Raw genomic sequence first — 25,199 nt, 5'->3', positions numbered from 1 at the left:
GGGAACTAATTACATGTGGTGTCCCACAAGGTTCCATCTTAGGCCCCTTACCCTTTCTTTTGTACACCAATGACCTTTCATCAGTAACATTACCAGATGACAAGTTTGTTTTGTTTGTCAATGATACAAACACTGCAATAAATAGCAAATCAAGTGTAGTCTTAGAGAGATAGGCTAATAAAATATTTGTGGACATTACTCATTGGTTCCTAGCCAATACTTTGTCACTAAGCTTTGAAAAAACACACTATATGCAGTTCAGAACTCGTAAGGGATGTTTCACGAGTATATGCCTAACATATGATGACAGGCTGTTAGAAGTGGGCAGTGTTAAATTCTTGATAATAAATTCAACTGGGAGGAGCACACCACAGAACTGCTGAAGCAGCTTAACAAATCTCTATTTGCAATGTGAATTGTGTCAGACATAGCGGATATAAAAATAAAATCAAATGTCATATGGGATTATTTTTTGTGGTAATTCATCAAGCCAAGCTAAAGTTTTCCGGGCACAAAAACGTGCAATAAGAGTTATATGTGGTGTGAATTCAAGAACATCCTGCAGAAGCCTGTTTGGGGAACTAGGGATACTAACTACTGCTTCTGAATGCGGCAGGCTTCAAAGCCCCAACAGAATGTATCTCAGCTCTGGTAGACCAACACCTCCAACCTATCACACACAGACTACCATCCTACATCAAAGAAACAAACCACTTCCTAAAACGCCTCAAATCCATTCCCACTCCCCTCCCACCTGAAACCTTTCTTGTCATAGGTGCTACATCCCTTCACACAAACATCCCACATACCCATGATCTCTCTGCCCTTGAACACTACCTCTCCCAACGCCCACCCGAAGATCTTCCAAAAACCTCGTTCCTTATAACACTCTCCAACTTCATCCTCACAGATAATTACTTCACTTTTGAAGGCTAGACCTACAAGCAAATCAGGGGAATGGCCATGGGAAACAGGACGGCTCCGTCCTATGCCAACCTCTTCATGGGCCGCATGGAAGAGGCTTTCCAGAAGACCCAACAGCTGCTTCCCCTGGCCTGGTATAGGTTTATAGATGACATCTTTGTGACCTGGACTCATGGTGAAGAAACACTGCTTAATTTCCTCCATAACCTCAACTCCTTTTCGAATCTGAATTTCACCTGGCCCTTCTCCAAAACCCAAGCCACCTTCCTGGATGTTGACCTTCATCTTGTTGAAGCTCACATCCACACCTCTGTTTATTTATTTACTTAATTATTGTTCCGTGGGACAAATTAAGGGGAAGTCTCTATGGTCATGGAATGAGTCAATACATGAAATTATAACGCGATATTATAAACAGATAAAATTAAATATAAAAAAACATATTCAGATGCCAAGTCACAAGTTTAGATAAAGAAAATCAACAATGTAACACTGAATTAGCTTAATTTTTTAGCTCTTCCAGGAGCTCATTGACAGAATAGGAGGAGTGAGCCATGAGGGAACTCTTCAGTTTAGACTTAAAAGAGTTTGGGCTACTGCTAAGACTTTTGAGTTCTTGTGGTAGCTTATTGAAAATGGATGCAGCAGAATACTGCACTCCTTTATGCACAAGAGTCAAGGAAGTGTATTCCACATGCAGATTGGATTTCTGCCTAGTATTAACTGAGTGAAAGCTGCTAACTCTTGGGAATAGGCCAATATTGCTAACAACAAACGACATTAAAGAAAATATATACTGTGAGGGCATGTCAGAATTCCCAGACTATTGAATAGGGGTCGACAAGAAGTTCTCAAACTTACACCACATTTAGCTCGAACAGCCCGTTTTTGAGCCAAAAATACCCTTTTTGAATCCGAAGAATTACCCCAAAAAAATAATACCATACGTCATAAGCATATGAAAATATGTGAAGTAGACTACTTTTCGTGTTGAAGTGTCACTTATTTCAGATACTGTTCTAATGGTAAATAAAGCAGCATTTAGTTTCTGAACACGATCCTGGACATGGGCTTTCCACAACAACTTACTATCTATCCGAATGTCTAGGAACTTGAACTGTTCCGTCTCGCTTATAATACGCCCATTCCGCCCGATCAAAATATCGGTACTTGTTGAATTGTGAGTTAGAAACTGTGAAAACTGAGTTTTAATGTGATTTAGCATCAAATTATTTTCCACAAGCCAAGAACTTATTTCATGAACTACATTATTTCATACTGTTTCAAACTTCAAACCCACAAACAAACAACAGTACCTTCAATTTGATAGCTGCCATCCATTCCACATCAAATGCTCCCTTCCCTACAGCCTAGGTACTTGTGGCAAACGTATCTGCTCCAGTGACGAATCCCTCAACAATTACACCAATAACCTGACCAGTGCTTTCCTCTCCCGCAACTATCCTGCAGACCTTGTCAACAAACAGATCTCCCAAGCAATAAATCCCCCCCCCCCCCCCATCCAACAACAATGTTCCTACACCCAGACCACACAGAAGCATCCCCCTTGTCACCCAAAATTATCCTGGCCTCGAATACATCAACAAATTACTCCGCCAGGGATATGACTTTCTCAAGTGAAGCCCTGAAATGAGATCATCCCTTGACATAATTCTCCCCACACCACCCAGAGTTGCCTTTCATCGCCCCCCCCCCCTAACCTCCGTAACATCCTTGTCAAACCCTACAATATTCCCAGACCACCTTCTCTATCCAGCGGTTCCTACCCCTGTAACCAACCCTGCTGCAAAACCTGCCACATGCATCCCCCCACAACCAGCTACTCCAGCCCCCCTACTTGTAAAACATACACAATTCAAGGCAGGGCCACATGTGAAACTACACATGTCATTTATCAACTGACGTGCCTGCACTGCACAGCCTTTTACATTGGTATGACGACAACTAAACTGGCTGAGCGCATGAACGGGCACAGACGAAATGTCCGCCTAGGAGATGTCCAATACCCAATAGCAGAGCATGCCCTCCAGCATAATTCTAGCGACCTAGGAACCTGCTATACCGTACGTGCCATTTGGCTTCTCCCACCCGACATCAGTCCCTTGGAACTGCGGAGATGGGAACTTGCACTCCAACACATCCTTTCATCCCGCCATCCCCCTGGACTGAACCTATGTTAACCAACCTCACTCCCATTTACTCTTCAGTCTTCTCCTCTTTCCCTTTCCTCTTTAGCCATTCACAAATCTTATCATCCTACATAGTTCTGTTTATCTTTATACTATATACCTCTTTACTTCTGTATACATCCTCTTTGGTTTGAAGCTGGCACAGTACTTACAGTAGAATATCTTTGGATTCCCTGTGACACCCATGCCTCCATCTTTGCTACCCTCCCTGTTTACATTTCCCCTGTTGCTTCATAAACCGGGTTGTGAGTAACTGAATCCACTTTCCCTTTTTCCTCCTTTTTCCCCTCTCTCGTCCCTGATGAAGGAACAAAGTTCCGAAGATTAGGATAAAAATTTTCTGTTCTGTTTTGTGTATCTATCGGCTGTACTGAGCTGAGGTAGGTACTGGCCAGCCCCTCTATCTCTTTGTTAGTATTTGTTTCACATCTTTATATGAGATTTTCCATTAATCATTTATATCCTACATTATCTTTATTTTGTAATCTGATACAACTATCTTTTCCTTGAAATATATTTGCTTTGCTGTCCATATTACAGTTGTTAATATTTTGCTGTAGTTCTTGTAATGTGCTATAGCATCAACATCAGAACTGTTTCGGATTGACAGATACAGTTTTCTTTTTGTTTTACAAGATAACTCTATTCCTTGAGTAATCCATGGCTTCTTTGTAGACTTTGCTCCAACCTTGGTTAGTTTTGGGAAAAAACAGTGTTCAAATAACATAAGCATTTTATCAGCAAAAGTGTTATACTTTTCATTCATGCCATGAGCACTGTAAATATCACTCCAGTGAATGTATCTGAGGAGTGTCTTAAAACAATCAACAGTTTTTGGTTTATTGATTATCCTCTTGAGCTAAGATTTAACTGATATAGCACTGAAGAAATACCATAAATCAGCAAAGTTGATAATGTATATAAAAATATATTTACAAAAGAATTAATGCTATTATTCAAGACTAACTGAATGATGGGTGTGTGTTCCACTGCTTTAGGGGTATGTTAGTTTGAAAATGCATTTTGAATCTCAAGCCTCCTCATGTACAGTAAGCACTTCAACATAGTTCTAATTATCTGTATGACTTCCTTTCTTATCTTTGGTCTATGATCTAAAAGTTAATCAGAGTGAGTGTATAATTCAAACTTACAGTTACATTTCTTTAATATAGCATGAGCCTACAAGAATAGTTCTTTCTTCTTGTGGAACACATGACCTTTACATCTGTTTTTCCCCCTTGTGTGTGAATTATTTATTCACTGTGACAATTCTACAGTATGAAATATTGCATAAAAGATTATACAGACTTTCATTGCTAGGGCATACTCACAATTTCACTTTCTTGAGCACAACTTCCTCTGTTGTGAGTCATCTGTAAAATTACAAATAATTTGGTTAGATACTGGTATGCATGTATTGTGCACACTAGATTAAATAGATCTCAATGGGGAAAAAAACCATACAAGCAATTAATGGAAGTCAGGAACATAATCTCGGAGAATATTATACACAGGTGACAATGGTAGTTATGATGACAGCTATGCATTTGATGGCAGCTATGCATTTGATGATAGCTATGCATTTGCTAATATGATAGACAACTTTTCCAAATCAAAGAACTGAGTAATACACTGGGCATCTAAGGGTGAAAATAGGCTTTTTAGATGTGCCATGAAATAATGTTCATGGAAACTGAAAAAGTAGTAAGGAGGTAAGGACAAGTACTTTATTACTCTACAGGCCTAAGGCTATTGCAAAGAATAATTCAGAACAAAAGTTAAATACATAACTGAATGAACAAGAAACTAGATTCTTTACAAGTAAACGGAGTAGTACTGGTGATATACCAATCAATAATCAAAAATGTAAGGGTGAGAGGCACTTTGCCTTGTGTTTTATTGCCTTCACTATATTTGTCATTCACATGTTCAGTATCTCACTTTCCTCAATAACATCTTGTTTCCTCCAAATCATCTTCCACATCATTCCATGTTATTACACCCTATTATTGTTGTTTTTACTCCTTGTTATAACGGCTCATAACAGCATTGTCATTGGTAAACCAAAATGCTAACAGTTAAACTTTCACAAAAAATGAATTACATAAAAAATCAGCTCATCAAACTAACACAGTAGTACTAAAATGCAAGGGGAAACTACAGCCATAATTTTTCTTGAGGACATGCAGCTTTACTGTATGATTAAATGATGATGGCGTCCTCTTGGGTAAAATATTCCGGAGGTAAAATAGACTCCAGGAGGAGGCTACTCAGGAGGACGTTGTTATCAGGAGAAAGAAAACTGGCGTTCTACGGATCGGAGCGTGGAATGTCAGATCCCTTAATCGGGCAGGTAGGTTAGAAAATTTAAAAAGGGAAATGGATAGGTTAAAGTTTGATATATTGGGAATTAGTGAAGTTCGGTGGCAGGAGCAGCAAGACTTCTGGTCAGGTGAATACAGGGCTATAAATACAAAATCAAATAGGGGTAATGCAGGAGTAGGTTTAATAATGAATAAAAAAATAGGAGTGTGGGTAAGCTACTACAAACAGCATAGTGAACGCATTATTGTGACCAAGATAGACACAAAGCCCATGCCTACTACAGTAGTACAAGTTTATATGCCAACTAGCTCTGCAGATGATGAAGAAATTGAAGAAATGTATGATGAGATAAAAGAAATTATTCAGATAGTGAAGGGAGACGAAAATTTAATAGTCATGGGTGACTGGAATTCGTCAGTAGGAAAAGGGAGAGAAGGAAACATAGTGGGTGAATATGGATTGGGGCTAAGAAATGGAAGAGGAAGCCGTCTGGTAGAATTTTGCACAGAGCATAACTTAATCATAGCTAACACTTGGTTCAAGAATCATAAAAGAAGGTTGTATACATGGAAGAATCCTGGAGATACTAAAAGGTATCAGATAGATTATATAATGGTAAGACAGAGATTTAGGAATCAGGTTTTAAATTGCAGGACATTTCCAGGGGCAGATGTGGACTCTGACCACAATCTATTGGTTATGACCTGTAGATTAAAACTGAAGAAACTGCAAAAGGTGGGAATTTAAGGACATGGGATCTGGATAAGCTGAAAGAACCAGAGGTTGTACAGAGTTTCAAGGAGAGCATAAGGGAACAATTGACAGGAATGGGGGAAATAAACACAGTAGAAGAAGAATGGGTAGCTCTGACAGATGAAGTAGTGAAGGCAGCTGAAGATCAAGTAGGTAAAAAGACGAGGGCTGCTAGAAATCCTTGGGTAACAGAAGAAATATTGAATTTAATTGATGAAAGGAGAAAATATAAAAATGCAGTAAATGAAGCAGGCAAAAAGGAATACAAAAGCTCAAAAAAGAGATCATCAGGAAGTGCAAAATGGCTAAGCAGGGATGGCTAGAGGATAAATGTAAGGATGTAGAAGTTTATCTCACTAGGGGTAAAATAGATACTGAGTACAGGAAAATTAAAGAGACCTTTGGAGAGAAGAGAACCACTTGTATGAATATCAAGGACTCAGATGGCAACCCAGTTCTAAGCAAAGAAGGGAAGGCTCAAAGGTGGAAGGAGTATATAGAGGGTTTATACAAGGGCGATGTACTTGAGGACAATATTATGGAAATGGGAGAGGATGTAGATGAAGACGAAATGGGAGAAAAGATACTGCGTGAAGAGTTTGACAGAGCACTGAAAGACCTGAGTCAAAACAAGGCCCCGGGAGTAGACAACATTCCATTAGAACTACTGACGGCCTTAGGAGAGCGAGTCATGACAAAACTCTTCCATCTGGTGAGGAAGATGTATGAGACAGGCGAAATACCTTCAGATTTCAAGAAGAATATAATAATTCCAATCCCAAAGAAAGCAGGTGATGACAGATGTGAAAATTACTGAACTATCAGTTTAATAAGTCACAGCTGTAAAATACTAACGCGAATTCTTTACAGACGAATGGAAAAACTAGTAGAAGCCGACCTGGGGGAAGATCAGTTTGGATTCCGTAGAAATGTTGGAATCCGTGAGGCAATACTGACCTTACGACTTATCTTAGAAGAAAGATTAAGAAAAGGCAAACCTATGTTTCTAGCATTTGTAGACTTGGAAAAAGCTTTTGACAATGTTGACTGGAATACTCTCTTTCAAATTCTGAAGATGGCAGGGTAAAATACAGGGAGCGAAAAGCTATTTACAATTTGTACAGAAACCAGATGGCAGTTATAAGAGTAGAGAGGCATGAAAGGGAAGCAGTGGTTGGGAAAGGAGTGAGACAGGGTTGTAGCCTCTCCCCGATGTTATTCAATCTGTATATTGAGCAAGCAGTAAAGGAAACAAAAGAAAAATTTGGAGTAGGTATTAAAATTCATGGAGAAGAAGTAAAAACTTTGATGTTCGCCGATGACATTGTAATTCTGTCAGAGACAGCAAAGGACCTGGAAGAGCATTTGAACGGAATGGACAGTGTCTTGAAAGGAGGATATAAGATGAACATCAACAAAAGCAAAACGAGGATAATGGAATGTAGTCAAATTAAATCGGGTGATGCTGAGGGAATTAGATTAGGAAATGAGACACTTTAAGTAGTAAAGGAGTTTTGCTATTTAGGAAGTAAAATAACTGATGATGGTCCAAGTAGAGAGGATATAAAATGTAGACTGGCAATGGCAAGGAAAGCGTTTCTGAAGAAGAGAAATTTGTTAACATCGAATATAGATTTATGTATCAGGAAGTCGTTTCTGAAAGTATTTGTATGGAGTGTAGCCATGTATGGAAGTGAAACATGGACTATAACTAGTTTGGACAAGAAGACAATAGAAGCCTTCGAAATGTGATGCTACAGAAGAATGCTGAAGATAAGGTGGATAGATCACGTAACTAATGAGGAGGTATTGAATAGGATTGGGGAGAAGAGAAGTTTGTGGCAAATCTTGACCAGAAGAAGGGATCAGTTGGTAGGACATGTTTTGAGGCATCAAGGGATCACAAATTTAGCATTGGAGGGCAGCGTGGAGGGTAAAAATCGTAGAAGCAGACCAAGAGATGAATACACTAAGCAGATTCAGAAGGATGTAGGTTGCAGTAGGTACTGGGAGATGAAGAAGCTAGCACAGGACAGAGTAGCATGGAGAGCTGCATCAAACCATTCTCAGGACTGAAGACGACGACAACAAATATTTGGTAAATGCAAGAAGAGAGGCACATTTGCAATCTAATAACCCAAAATACAGAGCATCAGCAAAATGGAAGCTTCTTTCAACAAGTGGTATACTGATTCCATATGTCATAGGCATCACTGGTGGATTCTCTTGACAAAGGGGAACCACACTTCAATGGGCAGTGCCAAACGGCCAGTTACGAAGACTACATTAAACTATAGTTGCTAGATGGAGCTTCACCATAGCCAAGTAGCTGATTCTACTGCCTGCAACTTCTTGTCTCAGATTTTCTGCCACCTCTCCTTCCAATAGTGTATGGTCCTATGCCTCAACAGTGAGGCAACTACATAAAGATGTACTTCACAACTCATCAGTGAGGCAACTACATAAAGACGTACTTCACAACTCATCACTGTAGGTATTGTAGAAGCCGTCTTGGCTACTGCAACTGCCAGTTAGTTGCTCTCATTGTAACACACACTGGTATCTAGCACATTATCACTTACTTCTGTAAATACTGCAGATGAAGGAGTATTTCCTGGACGGACTGGACTGATTAATCTGTTACATCTAAATGGTTTAAAGTGCTCCCAAGATACTGGAACAAAGAGGAATTTCATAACTCGAATAAAGTTAATCTGCTTCTATGTTCACTCGACTGCATGCATCTCAGTGTCACAGACAATAAATTCATATGATAATAATATCCTGTGAAGTGCAGGGTACAGCAGATCAGAGAACTGAGGGAATTTAAAATAACCTTTGACCTCTTAACAATCTAGGGTGGCATCTACCTCCATTCCTGGGCAACAACTGGAATCTGAACCATACTGAACACCATTAAGTCAGCTTTCATGCAAATTTAAAAGAGGCTTATTCATCATATGTGACTTATGTATATAAATTTCCGTAGCTGAGTGTTCATACAGGTGGAATATTGGTGACTGTGGATCAGACAAGAACTTACATGTCTGTAACAGTGTGAGAAGTCGTTGCAATTGGGTTGTGGTGGCTCACTAGTCTCAGCATAGAGACTGCATATGGTTGGCTGATTGTACAAGGATTAAGGGATCAAACTATGAGATCATCAGTCCATTGTCAGAAAATATAACAGTGCTTCTTACCAGAAATAAAACTGATTCAAGCATCTTACCTTGGCATATGGAAAGCAGTATAAATGAGACATTCAGAACACTAAAAAAAATTGAAACAAGTTCGGGAGGTGTATCACAAAATTGGAATGGTGTATAGGACATAGGTAGAGCACAAGTTATGTATTAAATAATGATCTAATAAATAACTCTCTTCAAAAGCATGAATGGGAAAGTAAGGAAGACACTGGTTGTGAGCATGGCACTCTAAGTACTCCTGAGCTGTATCATCCAATCATGTTGGATCATATATCAGCCATTTGATTTCCACATCTGGATAAAATGTCTCTCCAAACTATTCCATACACTACAATCTTCAACTATCCATGTACTTCTACACCCAGTTTGTTTCTTTGCCTGAATAAAACACAAGCACATTTTCTTTATTTAATAGCTGATGTAACTTTAGTGGAATTTTGGGGGGAATTGTCTTCCTTTACAAACAGTCAGTTTTTGTGGTACACTAATTAACAACAAGACTAACTCAGTAACAAGTGAAGTAATGTGATTACTGCCACTGGCCATTACATAATATCCACAATTATAAAATCTTTCTGTGTACTGTATTGTGCAATTTTTTTCTTCGACTTTAGCCATTAATTCTGAATCACAGTCATCTCCAAGTTTTCAGCCTACATGGCTTTCTCACTTTTCATCTGCCACTACTTTCAGTATTAATACTGTCTGTGTTCTTGCATCATCTCTTTGACTATACAAACATTTGCAGATACCACTGAAAAGTATACAATACTTCCTCCAGTCAATTACTGTGCAGTCTTAAATTCTCTCCCCCCCCCCCCCCCCACCACCCCTTCATATTTTATTTATTTTTATGAAATTTTCATTGTACCTTCTGGCCTTTTAAAAATACTTTTGTTTATTTGAATATTCTACCATGTTCCTATTATTTGTTGTAATGTTCATCTTATCTTCAGTATCTGGCTCACCGACTAAAATATTTTCTATTCATTTGCTTCTACCTATCTCCAACAAATTTCACTGTTTTCCCAAGTAGCTTTATTAAATAACTGTCCCTTTAATGACACACACACAATCCTGGAGCAGCAGTGGAGGTGGACAAATTGCATGGACAGCTTCAATTCGCATAAGGTATTGTAGGGGTGAGAGATCCAGATTATAATTTTCCCTAAATTTGAATAGTTAACGTTTGTATATTTCTCGTCAAATGTGGTACACTAATTGACTTCAAGACTAACTCAATAATAGCTGGTGTAACGTGGCTGGTCCTTATATAAACGTTCAAAAATCACAAACTTTTTCTATGTATTGTTTATAAACTGGGTACAACTGAAATATACACTTTCAGAAGACTGGTTACAGAATTTAGCTTGACAAAATGGTGACAGTAAGTCTCATACAATTAGCATGTTCAAATAACTTGATTTTTACATTGCAAATTCACAAATGATTCACTGATAACAATATGCTGATTACTTTCATTAATTACTTCATAATCACACCATGACTTTTGATGCTAACATGATTTCAGTGTCTGTACATTGAGCTCTATTGTTATTACAACTGCTGTTTAGTGTACTATTCTTTCAAAGAATGATCTCAGGGTGTGTTTAAATTTGGCTAAACATATTTCTTGTTTTCAGTACAATCCTTCTACATTTTTTTAGGAATTGTGTATTATGCACTTAATATCATCAGAAATTTATTAGCTTTCATAGGTATAGTAAGTGTATAGCAATACAACTAAAACTCCTGCATGTACTGGGTTGTTAAAATGAAATTGACTTTGTTTCAAGTGCTGCAGTGATGGCTCTATACATGATTGGACACTGAATCATTGTAAGCATGTTCATTAATTGGTGCTCTCATGGAGTATCCTGAAGGAAAATAAGTAATAGATCCACTTTTTGCCACCAGGAGTAAATATGGCACTGTTAGCAGTAAGAATGTGGTGTGGGTGCAGGAAAAGGGGAGAAATGATCAAGCACATGACAACGGTGGTTCTGGTACATTTACTAAGATATAGTCACGAGTTACAACATACGTTCAATATGGTTTCCCGACTTGGCAACATGCTGAATCCGTAACACAGCATGATGAACTGCTTGTTGCAGCATATCTGGTGTAATCAGAGTGATACATTGTTGTATATGCAAGTGCAGGCTTTCTCGCTGAATTTCATATATGACGTCTTCACGGGTTGTCAGCCGAGTAGCATCGTCATCTCGTAGCAACGTTTTGATGTCACACTGCCTGAAGATGATGGAGACGCATTCCATCGAAACGTTGCTACGAGACGACAATGCTACTTGGCTGACAACCCATGAAGACTTCATATACATTGTTGTATGCTATCCTTCAGATCAAGGACCCCAGATACATTCCTGACAGGCACAATCTTTCATACACCCCACAACCAGAAGTCACATGAATTCCGGTCAGAGAATCTGGAAGGCCACACATGCACCTTTATAACATGCAGATCTCACAGTAAACCTAACAGGCCCTTGAGGTGTCATCTCTTTGAAGAAGCAAGAAAAGAAGATTGGGTTTAAAATCCTGTCAACATCGAGGTCATTACAAACTGCACGCAAGTACGGACTGTGTCAAGGATAGAGAAGAAAATCGCCCATGCCCTTTCAATGGAATCACTCCAGCATTTGCCTGGAGCAATTTAGACAAATCACGAAAAACCTAAATCTGGATGGCCAGGTGCATTTTCGAACCATCATACTCGAAAATGTGAGTCCAGTATCCGAAGAAAAATTGACAAACAATGGAGGAGCTTGTGAAACCACACCACACAGTTACACAAGCTGAGTGCAGTGGTCATTCCTGCACAACATGTGGTGGAGTAGAACCCCCCCCCCCCCCCCCCCCCAAGCAACAGTTCAGTGCACTTGCCACACCGACCATAGTAAAATATGTCTTGTCTGTCCAAAGCACATTCCAGGGCCACGTCATCCATTTCCTTGCGTGCAAAAATGTAGGGCAAAGTCATGGCATTGTAGCCTATCTTGGGCCTTAATTTGGTGCACATTCCGAATCTTGCATGGATATCAGCATCAAAAGCAACGCAAAAGTTTTCAAATTGTTCTTCAACAGAGAGGCAATTCCCATGACACAACTCGAGCACTGGCTACAACATTTGAGCCATGCACTGCACGATTGCCTATAGCTACAGCAACTTCACCAACACCTGCCATTGGAATGGGTAGCTTCCCTGTCCCTGCTGCACCAGCTGATTCACCTGTTTCTTCAAATTTCTTGATCATACTCTTTAGCTGATTTATTGACATGTGGGAGCTTTGCAACTGTTTCTGTTGGTGATATTCCCTCTATGCAGCACTGCTATTGCTGCCATTATGATAAACAACTTTACCAGAAGTTCACAGTCTTCCTTTTCAATAACTGTGTTTTGTATGAAAAATTTCAACCTTCTTCACACTATACTACTGACAGTCACGTCTCAAAAAAGAAATCAGCATGCATTGGCATATGAAAGACAGCATACTAATGCTGAAGCAGGAAACCTTACACATTCTGACTGCTTACTGTGCCATATTTTCACCTAGTGACAGTAAGCGAAACTATTATTTTTTCAGCGTACTCTGTGAGCACACCAATTAATAATCATACTTAAGATGTTTCATTGTCCTGCAACATATATAGAACACACTGCAGTACTCAAAACAATGGCGGTTTAATTATACGCACCTATTATATGACTCCGCCTCAAGATCGTACCGAGCGAGGTGGCGCAGTGGTTAGCACACTGGACTCACATTCGGGAGGACGACGGTTCAATCCCGCGTCCGGCCATCCTGATTTAGGTTTTCTGTGATTTCCCTAGATCACTTCAGGCAAATGTCGGGATGGTTCCTTTGAAAGGGCACGGCCGAATTCCTACCCCATCCATCCCTAATCCGAGCTTGTGCTCCGTCTCTAATGACCTCGTTGTCAACGGGACGTTAAACAGTAATCTCCTCCTCCTCCTCAAGATCGTTGATAATATCACAATTTCCTTAACACATGATTATTCTTCTCTTTGTTTTATACTGTCCCATTCTGCTACATTACGAGATGCGATGAGCTGTGAAGCAGCTACTGGGTGATCAGCTATGCTCTAGGCCATAGTCTAGTAGGTGAACAGCTGGCTGGTGGTCATGCTCACATGAAATGCTGCTCAAAGATTGCAGCAATGCTGGTCTATGTCATGAATGCTTTCACAGGTGGTGCGACCTCTGACAGTATGAAATAAGGATATGATGGCATTGGACTAAGCTGTTTTGAGTGGGTGTATTGGACTATTCTTACACATGGATCTTCTACAGTACAGGATGTTCGAAGTGTGTGTGGTATGTGGTTCATGATATAAGATATTTCGTAGATTGGGTGGGTGAGGGAATACCAATTTCAGAAGAGTGGGAAGAATTGTGGGAAGGATGTTCATTTCCTATACCCAGTGAACCACTCCATCAACTCCTCATAGCATCCAGGTCCTGTCTTTTCTGGCATTTTCCATCTAACACATGTCCTAGAATGGCTTACCAACATCGCAGAAACTCTAAAACCTAAACAAATCCAAAACACTGTATTCATGTGGAAGTTCCAGTCCTATCCAAAGGCCTCACGCTCAGCCCCACACCCAGAGTAAACCATGGGGGACAGTCTTCCCACTTCACAAAACCACCCTCAGTTACCTTCCGGGAAGCGGTTAGTTCCAACTTTGAGATATATAGTGTACCAAATATCACACAACAAATTGTTTTTTTTTCCAACACCTTTGGAAGTTGTAGGAGACTCATAAAGCACTTAACAATTGTTATGAAATATCTTACACAAAATATCAAACCATAAAGCCTTATAATTGTGATGCTCTGCTCAAAAACTGTTACATGGAGATATGGAGAAATACCATAAACCATGATCAGTAAGCAAAATCTTTTTATATACTATAGTTGTAAAAAATAAAAAAAATAAAAAAGAAGACTAGCCTTTAGCAATCTTGACTATTAAAACTTAGAGCATCTACAAGTAAACATTTAGCAATGTTTCTCATGCAGTTCAGGTAGCCAGGTGTTGTGTGATGCCCAGTCTTTCAGTGAATTGGGCAGTGTTGGCATCTTAGGTATATATTGCTGAATTAATTGCATATACCTGTTGGTACTTATCATATGATGCAATAACTTGGAAAGTGATGGCTGGTAACTGATTGTTATATTGTATAATGAATTACTGAGCTTATGGAGACTGGAGGTTGAACCAACACAGCTAAATTTCTTAAGAGAACCCATGGTCCAGTAAAATTGGTGGCTGGTAGCTTATCCATTTCTAAATTAAATTGCATCACAATTGTATGAAAAAGCTTTTACCAATACTCATACAATATTAATTTTAATTATTTTCAGCTACATTGAGATTAAGGGACAACTAATACTCTGAAGTTGGTAGCATTTAATAAAAGCCATTGTGGTAGGTGTAGAATTTTACTTACTGAAATTTATGGTGGTGGTGGTGGTGGTTGTTAGTGTTTAACGTCCCGTCAACAACGGGGTCATTAGAGACGGAGCTCAAGCTCGGGTTAGGGAAGGATTTTGAAGGAAATCGGCCGTGCCCTTTTCAAAGGAACCATCCTGAAATGACTTAGGGAAATCACGGAAAACCTAAATCATGATGGCCGGAGACGGGATTGAAACGTCCCAAATGCGAGTCTGAAATTTATGACTGCTACAGACAAATCACAAATGGATATGCTAGCATTACCTGCAACTGCCACATTGCTTTTTTCAGATTTGGGGGAGCAAACTCAGCCAAGCATAACGGATATCATACTGACCTCTTAATAGCAGATGTAATACCATTTATGGCTACAGAAAAATAGCAACACTGAGTGTACTGTTTTAAAGGATATGATTATCCTGTTCACACCCATCTGGCAAGACTTTTAGAACATGATACAAGAAGAAATAATAAGGACTGTATGAACATAATTAATATATTTTGAAACCCCTTTCACTGAGCTATTTGAGGATATTGTGCCTCCAAGTAGTATCATACGCCATATCTGGATAGAAACAGAAACCAATATTGTGTTACCTGCTTTAGAAGGCCAATTGGGTAATCACTTATAGTAGGGTAAGGTCATCATAAAATCATATCTTTTGAACCAAAATTGTATAGCAGTTCCTAAGTAGCTGGTGAGATCTACACTATGAAAGCCACAGGGACATGTATGGTCAATTCCAAATGCCACTACGGTTGTTAAAATTACATCCTCCAATTAGTCAGGACAGCTTCATGTGTCCAAGATTGGATTGAGAAGGGAAAGAATGATTTCTTTGGCTTCCCTCAAAAGATACCACAATATGGAAAATGCTATGATGTTCAGCAATTTATACCATGATCTCTTTCTGTTCTCCTTAATAATTCTGCAGTATTTTGCCACTGCTGCCCAAATGGCTATGAGATTATTTGCAGTTGGTAGGCATTTGATCTGCTGTAGAGATTTACACCTGCCCTGATTGAAGAGCAGCACACTTCATTCCAATGGGAGGCAGGTAGTCATTATAGGCAGCCTGGAGATTCTGGAATGGATGGATTATTGGCTTGGCAGATCCTGTTGGTAATGTGATCCCCCTACATCTAGTGTACAATCAATGTTTAAATAGGCTAGTTATTTGAGTGTGAAGTATCAAATAGTCCTCCTTGAGATCTGGTTAGGCAACGTCCTCTCAGGAAGTAGGTAGTCAGTTGAGTGAAAACTGTTGAGCACTTCCACTGAGCATTGTCTACAGGTTAAAAAGGCAGCATATCAAGATATCAATGGCAGAACTTATTTCGGTGTTTCTAAAGACATGAAACTCTCAACAGCATAGCCCCAGAGTGTTGGGGATGGTAGAATCTCCATTGCATGTTAGTGTGTTGAAGTGCCCACAAAGGCTGAATGGATAGGAGAGCCCAGTAAATACATTAAAATGCAAATATGGTTACATGCTGTGAGTGTTTTCTGGTCATAACCCTCATTAGGGGTCAGATACAGGAGCATGTAGTTGTTCTTTGTGGCATGTAGACTACTGCAGCAACTGCTTGTAAAGGTGTATTAAAGGATGGGGGTTGGGGGGGGGGGGGGGGGCGGGAATGCTAAGTATGGACACACTATCTTAAACTACACTCCAAGTGATAGTCTTGTTTGCAAGGGCAACAAGTGTTTTACACACAGGTAACGGTGTATCTGAAAAGTATCTTTTGGTTATATGAACACATTGTCATCATCTGTGATAGGAATTTCAGTTTCTCCACGTGAACACTAATCTCATAGCCATTATCTTGCCTAGAAGCTATCAATTCATTCAAAATCTGGATTATGATTTCGTCCCAGATGTTTTTTTTTTACAGCTCTAGACCTTTGGCGTTGCACTCATTTCACAAATGCAAGGATGGTTTCTTTCTGACGAGAATGCAACGGCTGACTTGAGACTTGCCTTAAACGAAGGAGAAGTTACGTTTCATTTTCTAAATCTCTGTAGTGAAATTTAAGAAGTTCGGTGCTTATTATGTATTATTTCAATGATTATGCTACACACTGCCTACATTCACCAATCCTATAAAATTATAGCAATACTAATAAACAGGAACGATTTAGGTAGGCCTTATCTGTTTGTTGAAGCAGTTCTGTTTGTGCGAACTTGCTTTTCAGTTGGCGTAATCTGTAACTCTACAATTTGTCCATTTATACAAAATATGTAAAAATAAGAGATTCTTCGCAACCAATAGCTCACATTTGCTAATCTGTCTTGTTTTAAAACCGCGACGTGAATGCGGGAGAAAGCTCGCAATGAAAAAGAAAACAAATACGGATATTCGTTGCCAGAAAATGAAACGGACGCAAATCTCAATACTAGGAATTCTTTGAATATTTACAAAGTAGTGGTATGATAAACAACGTTCTTTATCATTACATACCGTCTGCACACTTTCTCCAATCCATACGCCCACTGTGTAGTTTACATGTCAACCTGTTACACACAAATAAATACAAAGATCTTTAAAGGAGAAGACGCTACGATTCGTTTTCACGCTCACGCTGTAGCCGCCAGAGTTTGTTGCTTTCGGTGTTCATCATCACGTCATATGTTTATCCACACTGTGCCAGCTGTACAATGTCAACAACATGCTTTGAAAGAATAAGTTTTGACGTGGCATAGCGTATTAGAAAAATCAGTCCAGAATGTGCAGAGAAGAACCATTATAACCTGGAATATGGAACTGCTGTCTCATTTATGGTGTGCACTTAGTGCTGCAGTTTTGGCCGGAATTATTTTAGTATTGTTGGTAAGTTGTTTTGCCGCTTTCTTTTGAGTTTTAACTTCAGATTTAAATGTTATTAAATAAAACTTTTAAGTGCCGCCTCTTGTTATAAATATTTCATTGTAACAATACGTCTTCCTATGATGTAGGGTGATTTTTGATGAAGAAGTATGGTTTCAAAGACTGCAAAAATCAGACCTATCTGCATGTTAGAAACGCAAGTTTAAAAAATAACTGCAGGAACATAGTGCGGAAAATTAAATTTTGCAGTTTGATCATCCTGGCGGTAATTATGTACCTGATGATTGCCCTGTCAACTAACTGTAAACAATATGTGACCTGAAAAGTGTTTTAGTTGCAATGGCCTAACTTATAACAAAAAGGAAGAGAAGAACAGTACATTCATTTTCATAGGTCTCAGTAAGTGCAGGAGGACATGAGATTAAAATATAATAAAGACATACACTAAGTATACTCCTCCAAATACTTAGACCCTTATACTGAAAATTAATTAAATTAGTCTTGCCATGTTCTTGATTTAACAAACAGAGCTACTTCAGCAACTTAATACACTCCATATTACAGCGTCAACAGTTAATACTGGTGCTGTTACTGTTGCTTGTTTAGGTTATTTTCATTCGTTGTTGTCCAGCGGCATTGTTTCACCAACAAATGGTGAAGAAGGTATTCATTGCTCATAAAATATCCATATTTTAAGTGGAGTTAAAAGAAATCATATATATGCAGAAATATTTTTGAAAAACATAAAATAATATCAGTGACCTCACAGTATATTTTGTCTCTTATGTGCTTTGTGATTAATAACCACTCTGTGCACAAAAGAAATAGTGCATATCATGACCATGATACAATGTCAAAACGCGACTTGCTTACCGAACTTGAGTCTTGTATAAAAGGGTGTGCATTACTCAAGCACAAAGGTGTTTGGTTCACTTCCATCTGACAGTTAAGAGTCTTACTAGTGTAAGGCAACAGTGTAAGAATAAGTTTAAGGAATATATCTGAAAACCCTTTCTTCTCTCTTGATGAATTTTGTAATGTGAATATTTCTCTATTGTACATTAGGGATGACACACTGCATGGGTAATATTTGGTATTATCACTTTGCGAATTCCTAAATGAAGCCTTAAATGCTATAGGCAATAAAGAACATATCTCAGCCATATTTCTAGACCTCTGTAAAGTATTTGATGTCATCAGCCACATCTTGCTTCAGAACCTTGAATCTGTTGGTATTAGGGGCCCAGCCTGTGAATGGATAAAATCGAACAATGGAAAATCCAGAATGGAATGTAACAATACCAGAGAAGGAAAGCTGCCACTCACCATATAGTGGAAATGCTGTGTCGCGATAGGCGCAATAAAAAGATTCACACAATCAAAGCTTTCGACCATCAAGGCCTTTGTCAGCTGTAGACACACATACAAACACGTACACACACACACACACTCACACAAACGCAACTTTCACACACGTCTGCAATCTCAGAGAGCTGAGACTCCAAAAGCTCTCTGAGACTGCAGACGTGTGTGCAAATTGCGTTTGTGTGTGTGTGTGTGCGCGCGTGTGTATATATGTGTGTGTGTGTACGCGCGCGTGCGTGTGTGTGTGCCTACTGCTGACAAATGCCTTAATGGCCGAAAGCTTTGATTGTGGGAATCTTTTTATTGTGCCTAATGGATAAAATCATATCTCCAAAACAGAGAGCAAATAGTTGAGCTTACTATCCAAGAAGGGAACAAGATAAAGTCCTACTATTCAGAAAAGCAGAGCATCAAGTATGGTATACTACAAGGCCCCATTCTAGGACCAGTTCTGTTTCTACTCTTTTTAAGTAACTTGGAACTGACTGGTCAATGCCATAATTACATAAAATTTGCGGATGACACAGATGTGACAGTAAAAGGAAGGACCAAAGAAGAATTACTACATGAGATTAAAAATTGTACCACCCACATTACAGACTGGTTTTCTGGAAACAAATTGGTAATAAACACAGAAAAAACAGTTACAATGCATATACACACAGTGCAAAATAAATGTCCACTAGCACCAGACATAGAGTTGTTCACTAGAACCCTCGAAAATGTAAGATCTACAAAATTTCATGGGATATGGATCCAAGAAGATCAAAGATGGGTCCAACATACAAAGTACTTCACAAATAAATTAAATACTGTTTGCTATACTATCAAAATTTTTTTTGATTGTGCATCAAAAGAGACACTAAAAGGTGTTTATTTCGCCCAGGCAGAATCCTTACTGCGATACGGCATAATCTTTTGGGGAAACACATCTGCTTGCAAAAGTTGTTTTATATGCCAAAAGAGAATTGTAAGAGCCATAGAAAATGCTGCATCAAGAAGCTCATGCAAGCACTTATTCAAGAAACTTCATATCCTTCCATCTTGTGCCAGCTAACCAGAGTATCCACCTGTATAACACAAGGAGAAAGCAGGACACACATGTTCAACATGCACACACAACACTAAAACAGAATGGACCACTGCAAACAGGAAACAGACTATATAGTAAGCTACCTACAAACATTAAAACAATAAAAGACACTTCAAAATTTAAAACTGCTGTCCATAAATATTCATTGCAAAAATGTTGTTATAGTATAGATGAATGTTGTGAAACATAAAAAATTTATTGCCAAATACTAAATATAATGCATGGAAGCTGAACCTTTAGTTGTGATAGTATTAAGCCTAAATCGATGTAAATATTCTTGTATGATTTAAAAACATGTACTTTAAATCACAATGAATTGTCGAATATAATATTGTATACCTTGTTCAACAAATGATCAAAGGGACCAATAAAGTGTAATGTAATGTAATACTGTAGCATTCAGTATTACAGTAATTTTTTAATGCTCAGCTTAATTAGGAACTTTTTATAATGTGGAATAACTACAACATATGATTTTATTGTTTAATACTTCTGTTTCACTGTAGTAAATGCTGAAGTCAGTAATTATAACCATATTTTATTCCCATACTCATATTATATTACAATTTGTAATTAATATATTTAGTTAATGTTCCCCCCCCCCCATGAACCATGGACCTTGCCGTTGGTGGGGAGGCTTGCGTGCCTCAGCGATACAGATGGCCGTACCGTAGGTGCAACCACAACGGAGGGGTATCTGTTGAGAGGCCAGACAAACGTGTGGTTCCTGAAGAGGGGCAGCAGCCTTTTCAGTAGTTGCAGGGGCAACAGTCCGGATGATTGACTGATCTGGCCTTGCAACATTAACCAAAACGGCCTTGCTGTGCTGGTACTGCGAACGGCTGAAAGCAAGGGGAAACTACAGCCGTAATTTTTCCCGAGGACATGCAGCTTTACTGTATGATTAAATGATGATGGCATCCTCTTGGGTAAAATATTCCGGAGGTAAAATAGTCGCCCATTCGGATCTCCGGGCGGGGACTACTCAGGAGGATGTCGTTATCAGGAGAAAGAAAACTGGCGTTCTACGGATCGGAGCGTGGAATGTCAGATCCCTTAATCGGGCAGGTAGGTTAGAAAATTTAAAAAGGGAAATAGATAGGTTAAAGTTAGATATAGTGGGAATTAGTGAAGTTCGGTGGCAGGAGGAACAAGACTTCTGGTCAGGTGACTACAGGGTTATAAACACAAAATCAAATAGGGGTAATGCAGGAGTAGGTTTAATAATGAATAGGAAAATAGGAATGCGGGTAAGCTACTACAAACAGCATAGTGAACGCATTATTGTGGCCAAGATAGATACGAAGCCCACACCTACTACAGTAGTACAAGTTTATATGCCAACTAGCTCTGCAGATGATGAAGAAATTGAAGAAATGTACGATGAAATAAAAGAAATTATTCAGATAGTGAAGGGAGACGAAAATTTAATAGTAATGGGTGACTGGAATTCGAGTGTAGGAAAAGGGAGAGAAGGAAACATAGTAGGTGAATATGGATTGGGGCTAAGAAATGAAAGAGGAAGCCGCCTAGTAGAATTTTGCACAGAGCACAACTTAATCATAGCTAACACTTGGTTTAAGAATCATGAAAGAAGGTTGTATACGTGGAAGAACCCTGGAGATACTAAAAGGTATCAGATAGATTATATAATGGTAAGACAGAGATTTAGGAACCAGGTTTTAAGTTGTAAGACATTTCCAGGGGCAGATGTGGACTCTGACCACAATCTATTGGTTATGACCTGTAGATTAAAACTGAAAAAACTGCAAAAATGTGGGAAATTAAGGAGATGGGACCTGGATAAACTGAAAGAACCAGAGGTTGTACAGAGATTCAGGGAGAGCATAAGGGAACAATTGACAGGAATAGGGGAAAAAAATACAGTAGAAGAAGAATGGGTAGCTCTGAGGGATGTAGTAGTGAAGGCAGCAGAGGATAAAGTAGGTACAAAGATGAGGGCTGCTAGAAATCCTTGGGTAACAGAAGAAATATTGAATTTAATTGATGAAAGGAGAAAATATAAAAATGCAGTAAATGAAGCAGGCAAAAAGGAATACAAACGTCTCAAACATGAGATCGACAGGAAGTGCAAAATGGCTAAACAGGGATGGCTAGAGGATAAATGTAAGGATGTAGAAGCTTATCTCACTAGGGGTAAGATAGATACTGCCTACAGGAAAATTAAAGAGACCTTTGGAGAGAAGAGAACCACGTGTATGAATATCAAGAGCTCAGATGGCAGCCCAGTTCTAAGCAAAGAAGGGAAGGCAGAAAGGTGGAAGGAGTATATAGAAGGTTTATACAAGGGCGATGTACTTGAGGACAATATTTTGGAAATGGAAGAGGATGTAGATGAAGACGAAATGGGAGATACGATACTGCGTGAAGAGTTTGACAGAGCACTGAAAGACCTGAGTCGAAACAAGGCCCCCGGAGTAGACAACATTCCATTAGAACTACTGACGGCCTTGGAACAACCAGTCCTGACAAAACTCTATCAGCTGGTGAGCAAGATGTATGAGACAGGCGAAATACCCTCAGACTTCAAGAAGAATATAATAATTCCAATCCCAAAGAAAGCAGGTGCTGACAGATGTGAAAATTACCGAACTATCAGTTTAATAAGCCACGGATGCAAAATACTAACGCGAATTCTTTACAGACGAATGGAAAAACTGGTAGATGCAGACCTCGGGGAGGATCAGTTTGGATTCCGTCGAAATGTTGGAACACGTGAGGCAATACTGACCTTACGACTTATCTTAGAAGAAAGATTAAGAAAAGGTAAACCTACGTTTCTAGCATTTGTAGACTTAGAGAAAGCTTTTGACAATGTTGACTGGAATACTCTTTTTCAAATTCTAAAGGTGGCAGGGGTAAAATACAGGGAGCGAAAGGCTATTTATAATTTGTACAGAAACCAGATGGCAGTCATAAGAGTCGAGGGGCATGAAAGGGAAGCAGTGGTTGGGAAAGGAGTGAGACAGGGTTGTAGCCTCTCCCCGATGTTATTCAATCTGTATATTGAGCAAGCAGTAAAGGAAACAAAAGAAAAATTTGGAGTAGGTATTAAAATTCATGGAGACAAAGTAAAAACTTTGAGGTTCGCCGATGACATTGTAATTCTGTCAGAGACGGCAAAGGACTTGGAAGAGCAGTTGAATGGAATGGACAGTGTCTTGAAAGGAGGATATAAGATGAACATTAACAAAAGCAAAATGAGAATAATGGAATGTAGTCAAATTAAATCGGGTGATGCTGAGGGAATTAGATTAGGAAATGAGACACTTAAAGTAGTAAAGGAGTTTTGCTATTTAGGAAGTAAAATAACTGATGACGGTCGAAGTAGAGAGGATATAAAATGTAGACTGGCAATGGCAAGGAAAGCGTTTCTGAAGAAGAGAAATTTGTTAACATCGAATATAGATTTATGTATCAGGAAGTCGTTTCTGAAAGTATTTGTTTGGAGTGTAGCCATGTATGGAAGTGAAACATGGACGATAACTAGTTTGGACAAGAAGAGAATAGAAGCTTTCGAAATGTGGTGCTACAGAAGAATACTGAAGATAAGGTGGATATATCACGTAACTAATGAGGAGGTATTGAATAGGATTGGGGAGAAGAGAAGTTTGTGGCACAACTTGACTAGAAGAAGGGATCGGTTGGTAGGACATGTTTTGAGGCATCAAGGGATCACAAATTTAGCATTGGAGGGCAGCGTGGAGGGTAAAAATCGTAGAGGTAGACCGAGAGATGAGTTCACTAAGCAGATTCAGAAGGATGTAGGTTGCAGTAGGTACTGGGAGATGAAGCAGCTTGCACAGGATAGAGTAGCATGGAGAGCTGCATCAAACCAGTCTCAGGACTGAAGACAACAACAACAACAGTTAATGTTCACATGAATGGCTACAATATCTAAATTTTTAATTTTTGTGTTACTTGTTAAATATGACTTGTTCCATATATACACAATTATTTTACCTACTGGATCAACAGGCCTCGAATAAGTAAATAACCCCTTATATGGACTGTCAACCTTCACAGAAGTAGCAGTTGTGTCTATAATTATATATTACAATCTTTAACACAATCATTTGTGTACCTGGGAATCGTCAAGATATATTTAGTTTGATTACCACTTGAGTAAGTGATGAAGAGAAAAATAACTAAATAATTTACTCAGCTGTTCTCATATGTGTTGTGATAAACCTGGTAGCTATTCTGTGCTTGTCTGTTGTCTCAGGCGACCAAAGTATTAAACAGCACCAAAATGTTTTAACTGTTCCCATGAATAAATTTGTTCCTGCAAATAATCATTAAATAATCCTGAACATATTGGAGCTCTGCAGATATTTTTGTGTGTTCTAGATCTCCGTGATACTAAAAGTGGTATCCATTCCTTACCCCATCATTGATCGGTCTTCAGAAGAGAAGACTTTTTGTGATGAAAATTCAGTACAGCAAAATTTTCCTGGTCTTGAAGATACATGGAGTATTCATCTTAGCGTTGTAGTGCCAGCATACAATGAAGAAACACGACGTAAGTTTTGTAAACTAATTTTCTGTTTGATCAGGTGTAGCTACAATAGCCTAAGAATTGTAAAATGCATTTCATGTTACTGACCTCTACATATTTTCTGGAAGCTTTGTACTCTCTTAAATTAAAGTGTTTTAATTTTTTTTAAACATGTTCCACATCCATGAGGATCATTTCACTTAGGATTCGTGAAAAGAAAATTGGCAAATTTTTGTTGGCATTTATGACACATTCTACGTCATTAAGTATCTGCTCGGTGTGGACGTCTGCAACAAAAAGTAAATCTCATCCAGCTGTTGGAAACATTTACATTCTGCAATGATACAAGAACCATTGTTGCAATTCTGATTTGATTACAATGTAAACTAATACTATGGCAACTGAAGTACGAAGTGTGTAACAGATGACGACAGCATTGCTGTACTGCGTTGTGGCCGGAGCAAAATATAGTT

At 38.9% G+C, this 25,199-nt stretch overlaps 2 protein-coding genes across 2 annotated transcripts in view; one reads left to right on the top strand and one right to left on the bottom strand.

Annotated features, from left to right (window-relative positions):
- LOC126356189 (TNF receptor-associated factor 6-B) overlaps window positions 1–17,472 on the bottom strand; it is a 66,571-nt gene extending 49,099 nt beyond the window's left edge. The window contains exons 1-2 of the mRNA XM_050006971.1: window positions 17,384–17,472; window positions 4,466–4,507 (exon numbers count right to left, since the gene is read on the bottom strand). Of these exons, the coding sequence (XP_049862928.1) occupies window positions 4,466–4,507 (42 nt within the window). The 5' untranslated portion in view covers window positions 17,384–17,472. The remainder of the gene's footprint in view (window positions 1–4,465; window positions 4,508–17,383) is intronic.
- Window positions 17,473–17,667: 195 nt separating this feature from the next.
- Window positions 17,668–25,199, top strand: part of LOC126356190 (dolichyl-phosphate beta-glucosyltransferase) — a 120,035-nt gene continuing 112,503 nt past the window's right edge. The window contains exons 1-2 of the mRNA XM_050006972.1: window positions 17,668–17,752; window positions 24,579–24,750. Of these exons, the coding sequence (XP_049862929.1) occupies window positions 17,681–17,752; window positions 24,579–24,750 (244 nt within the window). The 5' untranslated portion in view covers window positions 17,668–17,680. The remainder of the gene's footprint in view (window positions 17,753–24,578; window positions 24,751–25,199) is intronic.

Source organism: Schistocerca gregaria, chromosome 3 (genome assembly GCF_023897955.1).
Source record: "Schistocerca gregaria isolate iqSchGreg1 chromosome 3, iqSchGreg1.2, whole genome shotgun sequence".
In the NCBI taxonomy this organism is placed as follows: domain Eukaryota; kingdom Metazoa; phylum Arthropoda; class Insecta; order Orthoptera; family Acrididae; genus Schistocerca; species Schistocerca gregaria.
Note: the sequence above shows the minus strand (reverse complement) of the source record. Positions and strands in the feature narration are given on the sequence as shown.